Source organism: Papio anubis, chromosome 9, assembly GCF_008728515.1.
Source record: "Papio anubis isolate 15944 chromosome 9, Panubis1.0, whole genome shotgun sequence".
Taxonomy (NCBI): domain Eukaryota; kingdom Metazoa; phylum Chordata; class Mammalia; order Primates; family Cercopithecidae; genus Papio; species Papio anubis.
The window spans coordinates 13,512,088-13,525,259 of NC_044984.1; the positions used below are offsets into that span (position 1 = coordinate 13,512,088).

Consider the following 13,172-nt stretch of genomic DNA (forward strand, 5'->3'; position numbering starts at 1 on the left):
GGGTATATGAAGTGAAATATAGACCATTTCTAATTCATAGTTAAATTAAAAAGGACGTTTTTGCATGTGTTAATTTTATTCTTTTGTTTTAAACTATGCCACGTCTAACTGCTACATTGTCATCAATTGTTTTAAAGAATCCAATGATATTGGGAATTCGTTAGTTAAGAGGCAGCAGAGATAACCAAAGATTTCTCCTTAGATTTAGCCTCCAAAACAATGTCACATTATCCTGTGACACAATTTTGTCAGTGTTTGACTGGTATGAAATATCATCATAATGACGATGATGTTCCAGTGTTAGAAAAGTCAATAGGACTTCCTAAAGTTAGAGTCACGTTTTTTTCATCATCTGGCCTTAACCTACTTTTCCAGATTTTTCTTCATGTACCCTATATCCAAGAAAAAGTTAATACTTGTTGTCCATACGTCCCCTCACTTTCCTGTCCACATGCCTTTGCTCATGCTTTATTTTTGGCTGAAAGGTACATGATTATTTCTGCATCTCTAGATCCTATCTTTCACAGTTCAGTTTAAATATCACCTTTTTTTGGTAAATTGGCCAAGAATATAGTACACGTTCAGTGTTAATACGCTTATTTATAAGAATATGCTGTTGTCTTATATTGCAAAATAACTTAAAAATGAAAGTATAGTTGTATTCTCCAATTTTATATGATCTTGATTGCCATACATGATATTTTAAAATGTTATATTGAAGTGATAATCTGTAACATAGATAATTCAATCATAAATTATTTTGTTAGAAGTAGATCATTATTTCCGTGTTCCTCAAAATGATGTTCCATCAGCAGGGGCTTTTTATTTCCTAAGAAAAACTCAAAATATTTTAGGTCTAGGAAGTAGAGCAGGAATAACCTCAGCATCATTGTTTGTGGCATCATTCATTACAAAACCCCAAATAGAACTTGCCAAATTTGATATGGTGTTTGGTATTTCCTAGAATTCTTGATGTAAAATGATATCTCTATATATGTTCTCTAAGGTGTTTTAATTCTAACATTCTAAAATGTTCTTTTTGCAATCATTATAAATCAGTGTGACTTGTTTTTTTAGGAGCCGCCACGCCCTGTGCACCCAGCACCGTTACCAGAAGCTCCACAACCACAGCGTGTGCCCCCAGAAGCTGCCAGCACATCTCTGCCTCAGAAGCCACACTTGAAGTTAGCACGAGTTCAGAGTCAAAATGGCATAGTACTGTCATGGAGTGTCCTGGAGGTGGATCGAAGCTGTGCCACTGTTGATAGCTACCATCTCTATGCTTACCATGAGGAACCTAGTGCCACCGTGCCCTCACAATGGAAAAAGATAGGGGAAGTCAAGGCGCTTCCCTTGCCCATGGCATGTACTCTCACCCAGTTTGTATCTGGTAGCAAATACTACTTTGCAGTACGAGCCAAGGATATTTATGGACGTTTTGGGCCTTTCTGTGATCCTCAGTCAACAGATGTGATCTCTTCTACCCAGAGCAGTTAAACCTTGGAGCCTTTATATTTTCCTCTTTTAAAATTTCCACCTTTTGGTCTTGTTTTTAATCTTGTGCATGATACCCCATGTAAAATCCACCTTGTGCAAGATTTCTTGGACAGATGTGTGTATACACTACATTTGTTTATAAACAGAAGCAAAATAAACTCAGCCCACAAAGCTAGAATCTTTTCCTGGACAGTTTAGGCTTTGGGGTTTGGAAATGTAAATGTGTACCTTGCTTTAGTTTTGAGGCTGGGGAATATGTGTGGGTGTTTATGTGTGTTTTTCCCTATGTATGTGTTACTGCATTGGAGTCTCCCATTTTTATTCTCAAATTTACCTCTTAAAGTACGAAGTAGTAGATCAAAGGATCTGAGATGTGTAACTGGCATGACTCTGCTTTTAAAGGATCTGTAGGATCATTTTAGTTAAATGGTTTAAACAGAATCAAAACAAAACCCAAAGAAATGAATTAAAAACAAAATGGCTAAATAGTTTAAAATAGGTTGATTTGAACACAGGAAAGGATCTATTTGTTGTTTCTTTTGTCTGGTCTCCTAAGTTGTTAATTAGGTTAAAAAAGATCTGCAATGGCCCCCCTCCCTTTCCTGATCTGGCTTTTACATTTATTTTGTGCCTTAAAGATTAACTACAAAAATAAACATGGCCAAAAATAAATAAATAAACATGGCCATATGTCCATGGTTGCTTACTCTTCCCTTGCAGCCTTTTTACCCTTGATTTCTTGCACACCTCCTCAAGTAATTTTTTTTTTTTTTTTTTTTAGATGGAGTTTCGCTCTTGTTGCCCAGGCTAGAGTGCAGTGGCACAGTCTCAGCTCACTGCAACCTCCGCCTCCTCGGTTCAAGCAATTCTCCTGTCTCAGCCCGAGAGTAGCTGGGATTACAGGTGCCCGTCACCAAGCCCGGCTAATTTTTGTATTTTTAGTAGAGATGGGGTTTCACCATGTTGGCCAGGCTGGTCTCAAACTCCTGACCTTAGGTGATCCACCTGCCTCGGCCTCCCAAAGTGCTGGGATTACTGTTGTGAGCCACCGTGCCCAGCCTACTCAAGTGATTTTTAAACCAAGGTGTGTGTGTGTACATGGAGGTATTTGTACACACACGCACACATGCGCATGCACAGTCTCATCTTAGCCGGGCATGGTGATGGCATCACATTTAACTCCAAAAATTTGACGTGCTATTTTCTTCTAAAACTGTAGATGCTTTTATTTTTGGTCACTATTTAACTTTGTGTAAAGTGGACCAAGAGAAAACCATATTGTGGAAGAAAATTTTTCACATGTTTTAGTATCCGTGTTGCACACTGTGTTAGAGATTATGAAAATGATTCTAGTTCAGTTTATCACCCAAAGCTATCACCCAATACTAATTCCTTAGTATTCTTTCAAAGGAAGCAAATAGAAAGATTCACAATATAGAATGAGCTAAAATATCAAGGAGAAAGTTTCATTTCCTCTTTATTCTCACATCGTCCTTCCTGTTTTAACCTTTTAACTTTGTTTTGATGGTGCCAAGTTGAGTCTGATGTACCCATTGTTAGCTTTGGATAGAATTTAAAGTATATCCCAAAATTAGCCGGGCATGTTGGTGCATGCCTGTAACCCCAGCTGCTCAGGAGGCAAGGAGAATCGCTTGAACCCGGGAGGCGGAGGTTGCAATGAGCTGAGATTGCACCGTTGCACTTCAGCCTGGGAGACGAGCGAAACTCTGTCTCAAAAAAAAAGAATTTAAAGTATATTCTTTGAGGTCATTTTATGTAACAATTAGATATAACCTCCTGTGTATCTCTCTGTTCCTCTTCAAAGTTATTAAAATTCAGCTTAGGTCATGGATTTTTAATATGAGGGGCAGCTGTACTGGTTTCAGGTAGGTGTTTTGAGTGTAGATAGTTTAGGACTGGAGGGCTGGGTTAAGTTTTAGGAGTGAGAATGTACTTAAGTTTTAGGAGTGAGAATATTTTGAAAGGAATTTATGAAGTTTGTGAAATAACTTACAAGTCCTCTTCCTTTGCAATATTTGAATTCCATTTTTCTACCTTCTCAAAATAGTCATTCATTTTTCCTAGAATTGCAGGAGGGAGCTCTCTCTTTTATTAATGTTGTTTGTTTGCAACTTTGATGGCTTATAACAGGAAGTTTTCTAGTTGTAAAGAAAACTCTTTAGAGACTTTTGACTGGTCAGTATACTATCATCTGAGGTGTAAGATTTGATTCATGATGAAGAAAGCCTATAGATTGCCAAAAAATTAATGCTCCAAATCTCCTTTCACTCTCAGAAAATGAGACCACAAAGGAGTATGCTATAAATCAAATTTGCCAACCAACTATGTAGATATTACTCGTTCTAGGACTAATGATGATGGTAAAGAAGTTGCCATTGTTATGGCAACGAAAATTTTAAAAGGAAGGAGTCGGTGATCTTCTAGATGTATATGAACACCTGTCTATATCTGCATGTGTATGTTTTGACCTGCAGTGGTTGCAGTGTTGATTATGTGTTCAAGATTATTCCTGTCTACAAAATTGAAGGCCCTTGTTCAAATTGTTCTTTATTGGGTGTTTTTATGGTCACGTGGTTACAATTTTCTTACATAACCTACAAAAGGTTCTCTTGATGAACATTTTTATTTATATTTACTAATTTTTTTAAAAAAGCTTTCATAGCATTATTTAATCAGATGAAGAAAGCCCAGTAGAATTTTTAAAAAAAATCATTATCCTAGCCTATATTATGTTTTCTGTCAAAGGAAAACAAATTCTCAAATAGCAGTTCTAAAAATAGATTTACCAAAGTAAAATAATTACTTAAAATGTTTTATTCCAGTTGGAAGGAAGGTACAGGGAGAGATCGCAATTATTTAGGGGAAAAGTATATTTATTATAAGATGGTGTACTCAAATTAGCCTACCATGGCACGTAGGGGCAGCAGCTATATTAGATTTACTAGAGGTGCTAGGTTAGAACACTAGGTTTTTATTGAGGCAGGTTTTAATATTGAAAGATGCTTTTTGTTTGGTTTGCTGCTTCTGGGAGAGAGAATGGAGGACTTAAGTAGTAAGTAGCTACTGATAACAGACCTTCTAGTAGCAGTTTCCACTCCGCGGTTAACTTTTTAGTTTCATAGTATCTTTTCACAAAGTATTACAAATAAGCTAGATTCTCCCATTTTGGGAATGCAAGTTTTACTACATTTTTAGCCTGGCAATATCTGTGTAGGTATTGCCTTATTGGAAATTCTGGAAACCTGATACTGCAACCTGCAATGTAGGATGTTTGGCATTTAAAGATAACGGTGATGTTTATTATTCTATACTTTGCATTCTGTGAGAGTAATTTTCACTGTCTTAAGTGTGAGTAAGCCTCTTCTAAAAATCCTGTTCTTGTCAAGAAATGTATAAATCACATACAAAGACATCTGTTGTTAACAGTTAATTTTATGAGGTAACTATATCCTTCTATTTCTCTGGATTCATTTTTTAAAAATATGCAGAATCCTGCATACTGTTTAAGATAGTGTATACATTTATGAGAGAAGTGGAGAGCTTTCTTCCTTGAAAAGTCGGTATTTGTTGAGAGATCATTTGCCTCACAGAGAGGTGTTCCCCACTCCCATCCCCATTGCCAGATGATAAATACTTTGAAAAAGTGACCTAAAACAGCTTGAATCTTAGGTGCATCTATCTGCAGACCTCCTTAAGTAGGCTGCGTCTTACAGTTCTCTTACTGCATTGGGTAAGTGTTAACTTTGTTGTTTGTTCTTTTGCTTTAAATATTCTCCAAATTACCATTTATGCAACAAAGTCAGGGTTAATACTGCATGGTATTCATTTATCTTGTTTCATGAACTTTCCAGTACTGTAGAAGGTTAACAAAGTAATGCCTGTGGTATCCTCATCTCTCACTTTTTTACACTGTGATCTTAGCACAGTAAGGTACTGCAAAGACCTTCCTTCCAAATGTTCTCCCTGACTTTACTTCTTGGGCCAATTCAGTATCCTCAGCATCCTATGATTTTGTTGTTTTATCACTGACCTGTGGTTGGCCTGTTTTATCCTAATTTCCAGAAAAATCAAGTCCTAGTATTTGCAATATCAAATAACTGTCTAAAACCAATGTGTGATTCTACCTTCCTTATTATTTTTACTGGGCAAATGCCCTATTTTTTTTTTTTTTTTTTTTTTTAACTTTTGGGACACACACACAAATCAGCAATTCTCATGAAGCGTTTGTTGGCGTGGCAGACTTGTCTAATTCCTGAAACTCATTCATCCCCTTGAGCCAGCCAATGGGGAGGAATAGGATAATGCAAACACATGTTTTGTTTTCTCATTTTCAAATAATTTACCATGTTAAAATAAACTTTTCTTTGTTTTTTATTTGTAGAGTCAGCTAAGTACCCATATTTAAATGCTGTCTTTATCATTTTTTTGAGGTTTTTGTTTTTGTCTGTTTCTTTGTTTTGTTTTTGTAAATAAGGTAACTGGGCAATCAAACACCTTTTGGGGATTCTGGCTTTAGTATTTTATCAGCCATTTCAAAATTAAATATAAAAATCCTTTGTAAGTAACTTGCATCCTAATTTTTCTTTATTGCAGTTGAAAGTGTAAATAATAAGACAATGTAAGTAAGACCTTCCTAATGTCTAATACAAACTGGGCTGTAGCAAGTGGCCCTATTTTTATTAGGGTTTTGAAGGTTTGTATGTGTGTATGTGTGTGTGTGTGTGTGTGCGTGTGTGTGTTTTTCTTTTTTAAATGTATAGTAGAGTGGTGTCTGTATAAGTGTTAACTGTAGTGGGGTTTTGTCCAGCAAGCCTGAAATTTATACTTTGAAATAAAACTACTGGGTTTTTAACATTCTGAGTACTCTGTTTAATTCTGGTTATTCACCCTTGTGGCTTTTTTCTTTCTTTTTTAAGAATCTTCTGCCTTGTTTAAAGTCACCCATTACATACTATGTGGTGTGGCTTATTTAACCTACTTCGCAATTCCATGGCACTCAGATCACATGTAACTCTCCAACTTTGAAAGAAAGTTGCTATGCAGGGTTGCTGCCAGCTTGTATAGGTGCTTTTGGCTTATAGGAGGCAACAGTAAGGTTTACTATATTGTATGCCTAACCTACACCACAAAAGGACTCAACTGATGCCTGTTAATGACCCGAAAAATCACTACAATCACTAACTACTACTAGAGGTTCCTTTGAAAACGAAGCTCCAGCGTCCCCTAGGGTTTTGTGATTAGGCATATTCATCCAGGGAAACAGGAAAGAGCATAGGAGGAGTACAGATTCTTATGGGCCGGGCATTCGTCTCAGGTTCCAGTGGCTAGAATTGTCATGTGGCACAACTATCTGAGGGACACTGGGAGATGTGGTCTGTGTGAGCAGGCATGAAAGGAGAATATGAATTCTGCTGAATGAAGGAGCAGTTTCTGCCATACCCTCTTGTGTATTAGCATGTATACTGAAGCTTAGTGTTATTTATATATATAACATTTCTTCTACAGTGCTCTACCTTATAGCGAGTGCTTGCTGTAAAAACAACAAAGTCAGTGGAAAACGAAAGTGACAAATGAATTTAATATATTTTATTGCATAATTCTGATGGGAAAAACATAGCTAAAATAGTGCCTTTGGTTTCTTATTTACAGCCTTCTAGTCTGTCATCTCCCTCCTTCATTTCATGTCACGTTTCAAAATTGGTTTCATGGTAATAAAATCAAAGTTGTAGACCTCTGGCATGCCCTGATGTAGAGTTTTGTTGAAACGGTTCCAGTGAAAAACAGGGAGGCCACCTTGTACTGTGGGGCCACTTATGGCATAGGATGTGTACTGAGATGCTAGGTAGATATCTGCCACCTGGAAAGAGGAGGAGGACATTTTAGAAAAATCATTTGGCAAAAAATTAAACCCATGGCCTTTCCCACTCCCCCAACTACCAAAGTCATAATATGAGCTTTTTTTTTTTTTTGAGACGGAGTTTCGCTCTTGTTGACCAGGCAGGAGTGCAGTGGCACAATGTCGGCTCACTGCAACCTCTGCCTCCCAGGTTCAGCAGAGATGGGGTTTTGCCTTGTTGGTCAAGCTGGTCTTGAACTCCTGATCTCAGGTGATCCACCTGCCTCAGCCTCCCAAAGTGCTGGGATTACAGGCATGAGCCACTGCGCCAGGCTGCCTTCTTTAAAACAAAATTTTCTTGCCATTTTTCACACTGTCTTTGTATGATGTAGTCTTCTGTATACATTTGGCATCAAATGTCAATCAACTAGAAGTGTGTGAAATGAACAGTGTAGCCAAAAGCAAGCTATGAAGTCAGATTACTCATTCAGAATTCTCGCTCCAAAGCTCATTTAAAGATCACTTAACCCCTCTATGAGTCAGTGTTCTCCTTTGTAAAAAGGGCTGATAACCCTACTTCATAGAGTTGGCATGAGGATTAATGCAAGCAATGCTCAAAGCAATGCCTAGAATAGATGAAGTCCTCAGAAAAAGTTGTTATTAATCAGGGTGGTAACGAGTCTTAAAGTAGATGGAGCTCACTGTCAAAAATTGAGGGCCATGGTTCTCAAAAACACCTAACCACTGACTAGCAGTGGATCCTAATCTTAGAGGGGAAAGAGAATCTCTTCTGATTTTCCCCATAAAGAGAGAAATTATATTTTTAAAGAATATCCTTCAACAGAAACTTTTTGATAAAAACAATTGTAGGCCTCTGTCTCCAGAAGTGAGATTTGGTAGAGGGAAGCTTGGCTTGAGTTCTCCCAGGCAAGGCAGCACAGGTGATTTTCTTGGTGTATTCTGTGATAGATACAAACTTCACACATTTCACTGAATGTTTGCAAATACCATTTTAAAAAAGGAACACAAAAACATTCATAAGGGTTTCATCTGTGCCAGCTTCTCTGCATCTACCTTTTTTTTTTTTTTTAATGTTAACATTGAGAATCATTACGGTTAAAAGCTTTGCCTTCATCACATAGCTAAAAAGAAGGTTGAGCTGGAGCTCAAGATACTTTAAAGCATTTCCTGTTTAGGTATTAGGCTGATAGAGAATAATGTATAACTGGGGTCAGCATTCTTGTAATTTTTGGAGCCAAAGACCGAATACACAGTTTACCCTGATGGGTTTCTTCCAGAATTTAGGACAGGTGGTGAAATGAAAAGACACACCCAAGCCAAGACTGCAAAAGGATGTAGTAGCATAATCTGCCAACCAAATGCCTCATACCCTCAGACATCCCAAATCCAGTGGTGAGCAGGTAAATTTTTAACAACCATCTTTCTGAGGAAAAATGTTCCTGATTTCCATAATGTAAATACTTTCACTTGACTGGTTTCAAACTATCAACATGATGTCAACTAACAATTGGTTCCTGCCTGTCTATGAGCTGGCTTTAGCACACCACTGCAAACCTACTTATTACTTATATTTTGAGACACATTACAGCATTTATCAATTCTAACGTTGTGAAAAGCCTCTGTGCTTTAGGCATCTTGTCCAAACTTGCTCCTTCGGCTAAATTCGATTCATGTTTAACATGGAATCACACTGCTTGAATAATATGTTCTTTGGACTTTGGGCCAGTCTGGTAAAACTTAAGACAACAATATCATCATTATGGCTGTACACATTTACAAATAACTCAACACTGTTCTAAACATTTTACAGAGATGAAAGGCTTATTCTTCAGAACACCGTATGAGGTAAGTACTGTTATATCCATTTTACAGATGAAGAAACAGAGACATGATGGAATTATGTGATTTACTACTAAATGGCAGAGCAGCGACTTGAAGTTAGATAATAGGACCTACCACCAGAATCTCTGAAAGAGCTGATTCCTGGGTTGAGTTTATGGTTAGAGCCATTACTGTGCTTCCTGCCTGTGCAACTTTGCCTTTGGAGAGGCCTGTGTGCTGGTGGGAATTACATTCAAAAGCCAATAGCATGTTACCTTCGTGTCATAACAACCTCCGGGACTTGGGTTAGGTGAGTTCAGGTCCTCACGGCAGCAGATGGTATTACAGGGGTCACCCTTACTGTAAGGATCCTTCTTATAATCTAGGAAACAGAGAGAGATGGGGAAGAGAGTGAGTATTGGCTATTCGGAGACACTTCTCCACAGTAAGGTTTTGGGGCCTGTTAAAGCCTAGATAATCAGAGAGTGTACCCCCACAGGCCTCCTCAGCCCAGCCTGCTTCCAGATAGACATCTGCCTTGGCTTGTGAGGAAGGAGTAAGTCCTCGGCCCCAGGCCCAGCCTGCTCTTAAGAACCTTACACAGTGAAAAATGGATGGGAGAGAGAACCAGATAAATGTGCATCAGTTGTTTGACTTTGATGCTGTTCATAAAACAAGAAATACAAATTTGACTTTGATGCTGTTCATAAAAAAAAATGAGGTATTTATGAACAATTTTTGTTTTATTAGCTGCTGTTATCCTTGGAAACTTGTGTTTGGAGAAAAATTTTAAATGACCCTGTATGAGTTATTTCTTCTGTGTCTTACAGATGACTTTTTTCAATTACAAAATGTATAGACTCTTCTCTTTCATTTTATAAAGGAGGCCAAAGCTCTATTATTGAGTATAAAATGTATAATATTAGTTAAATACTTAAATAACTTCTTGTAATTCCTTCTAGTACAGAGATGATAAACTTACATGGATTCTTTATCCATAGGGAAGAAAAGGAGTTTTGAAGAATGATTCTTGAGAAATATGCTACGTACTGTTGTATCGCATGATATATTTCATGGATGCCACATCAGTCACTTTCCCTTGGTCACGCCGGAAGATTTTGGCTCGTGGCGCTAAATCATAAGAGTAGTCCAAGCCCAGCTTCTGAACTAACAGTGGATAGCCACTCCAGTTGTAGATCTTTTCATGGAAAGGAATATTGTAGGAGGGCCAATATCCTGATTTGGAATGGAAGGGAAGTAAGGGAGGGATTGACAGGGAAGGAGACAGAAAAGGAGAGAGAGCAAAAGAAATGTTTTCCATGTTCATTTATTTTGAAAATGGGCACAGGTGTTTCATTACAAAATAAGGTATAGAAAATAAAGCTTTTTGCATGCGAACCCTGGCAGCCAAACAGCCTTTTAAATTTCCTAAATCAGCACACCTCTAGATTATTTCATTAGGGGAAGAAGAGCATCAGAATTCTCTGGTTTTCACCCAAAATTATTAATCTCTAAGCCAAAAAATAACCATATTCTTTATAGAGCAAAATAAAGTATAATGCAAGGCGATCTGGGGAGCTCATCTAAGTGGATTTAGTTACTGAAATGCCAAGAAATGGCTGTTCACAATGTGGCCCTATAAAGGAAGATGTCAAATGGTAATCACGATGTAGTGGAAGAACATAGCACTGGGAATAGAAAGCCTGAATTCTAGGCTCAGGGCTTAAGAAGTAGGTCTTGCAACTTTGTTTTGTTTTGTTTCTGTTTTTTTGAAAGACGTCAATGGGGAGGGAGAGGAGAAGTCCCTAATGTGAGGGGATTGGGGATGATCTTGTAGGTTACATTAGGTTTTTAATTCCTTTGACTCTAAACATTTATAAAGGCTCAGCTTCATTCAAAGCTTCATAGTGTGTGAAGGCCACATAGCCTACTAGTCACTGAGCACCAAATATGTGACACAGCTCTCTCTGGTAAAAGCAGAATTTCAGAAACATCCTAGATTACACTGGTCTGGGTTATTGCCTACAGAACAGTCAAGGAATGTCTCCACCATTCAGGGTTCTCTCCCACCTCCACATTCTCTCCTGGCCCTTGTCTGCCTTTCTCCTTTGTATTGTTGTACAGGACCTCCTCTTTAGGGGTGAGGTTACTGAGACAAAAAGTAAATGATAAGACATTCAGCCTTGCTAATTCTGAGAGCCAGCATCAGAAGAACTGAGATATGGATGACATTGAAATTATAGAAGAAAAACAGATTTGTTGCTAAAACATATCTAGGTTATATAGACTCAGGAATTCGATTGCCTGGATTTGAAGCCTGGTTCTGCCATTATTAAGTATGTGACCTTGAACAAATTGCTTATCCTCCTCTGTGCCTCAGTTTCTTCATCTTCATTAAGTATTCAGCATTAAGCATCTTCATAAGCATAAGCATGAAATGCATTCAGATGGAGCGCTTAATTATAGTATCTAATACTTGGTAAACATTCGATTATTATTATATTTCTCTTTGTGAAAACAGCTCAAATGAATAATGAAAATGTCTGCTTTATACTTCACATTTCATGAAGCTTCATGATTTAAAACAGAGCAACTTGGCCTGGTGCAATGACTGATGCCTGTAATCCCAGCACTTTGGGAGGCTGAAGCAGGTGGATTGCTTGAGTTCTTAAGTTCAAGACCAGGCTGGACAATATGGCAAGACCCTGCCTCTTTAATAAAATATGAAAAAAATAGCCAGGCATCGGGGTGCACACCTGTGGTCCCAGCGACTCGGGAGGCTGAGGCCTGAGAACCGCTTGAACCCGAGAGGCGAAGGTTGCAGGGAGCCGAGATCACGCAGCTGCCCTCTAGCCTGGATGACAAAGTGAGACCCTGTCTCAAAATAAAAAAATAAAATAGGGCGACTTGTTTAATCTCACAACAACCTGATGATGTGTAAGTATTATCATCCCTTTTTTGAACAGAAGAAACAGAGTTTCAGAGAGGTCAGATGTCTTCCTTGCCTCACAAAACTTGACTGAATACAGGCCTTCTAACTAAAACATCCAGGGCTTCTATCACCATACCACAGTTGCTTAAATATGCTAGGAGGTGTGCCCACCCCCCACCCCGACCCCCCCGCCTTTTTAATGGCTATATGATATCATTTATTTGTTTGGGCAAAACACGTTTCTTTCTGAGCTTTTCTTTACTCACAGTAAAATGGCAACAATAACACTTATGTGGTAGTATGTTACAAACATCAAACAAGAGAACTTAAGTAAAAGGCCCAGAAGAGTGTCTACAATGCAGTAGGTACTCTGAATTTAATTCTCTGTTCTTCTCTCCTCTGGCAAAAAAAAAAAAAAAAAAAAAAAAAAAAAATACAGACAGATCATCATCAACTCTTTTTAGTCTTAGGGAGTAGGGAGTTTCAAGTGGTCTAGCAATGGGACTGCAGAGAACCAAGTCTACCATTCTGTTAGCAACTGTCCAAAGAAGAAAAGACTACTTTAGCAAGCATCTCTCTCTTGAGGCCTGCTATTATTTTCAGGCTCTTAGGAGCTGGAGGGACCAGCTGGGTTATCTGTTTTGAACTGCTCTGTGCTAACCAGTAACCACCTAATGATTTCACTTCTTGGATGGATTTTCCTAACAAGCAAAGAAGGTAGGTCCACTGCTTGGTAGTATATGAACTGCTTGGCAATGAAAACTCCCACCTTAAAAATTGGTGTTATGCATAAGTCTTAGTGCATTTAGTTGGTGTGAACCATTCTCCACTGATGAGGCCCACTCTAGGCATCATTACAAAGTCAATTTGGGGACCTGGAAAACGGAGGACCAGGTCCTGATCCCTAGAGTCAAAACTTTATCTCTGTTCTGTCTCTATTCATCTGCCAGCTGATCTGTTGCAATAGTCTCCTAAGTAGTCTCCTTTCTTCCCACCCAGTCTACTCTTCCTTCTCCTAACTAGTCTCCTTTCTTCCCACCCAGT

The 13,172-nt window shown here is 38.3% G+C and overlaps 2 protein-coding genes across 13 annotated transcripts in view; one reads left to right on the forward strand and one right to left on the reverse strand.

Annotated features, from left to right (window-relative positions):
- The window catches only part of ATF7IP (activating transcription factor 7 interacting protein), a 136,294-nt gene extending 129,916 nt beyond the window's left edge, over positions 1-6,378 (forward strand). For 9 of the 12 annotated variants that reach the window (XM_009180259.3, XM_009180258.4, XM_017945687.3 and 6 more), the window contains one exon: positions 1,078-1,718. In XM_009180259.3, coding sequence (XP_009178523.2) covers positions 1,078-1,497 — 420 coding nt within the window. In that variant the 3' untranslated portion in view covers positions 1,498-1,718. Of the gene's footprint in view, positions 1-1,077 lie in introns of all 12 variants that reach the window. The other 3 variants (XM_003906038.4, XM_009180266.3, XM_003906039.5) reach the window with 1 other exon arrangement.
- A 699-nt stretch (positions 6,379-7,077) lies between these two features.
- Positions 7,078-13,172, reverse strand: part of PLBD1 (phospholipase B domain containing 1) — a 68,437-nt gene continuing 62,342 nt past the window's right edge. The window contains exons 9-11 of the mRNA XM_003906044.4: positions 10,247-10,432; positions 9,472-9,578; positions 7,078-7,375 (exon numbers count right to left, since the gene is read on the reverse strand). Coding sequence (XP_003906093.4) covers positions 7,193-7,375; positions 9,472-9,578; positions 10,247-10,432 — 476 coding nt within the window. The 3' untranslated portion in view covers positions 7,078-7,192. The remainder of the gene's footprint in view (positions 7,376-9,471; positions 9,579-10,246; positions 10,433-13,172) is intronic.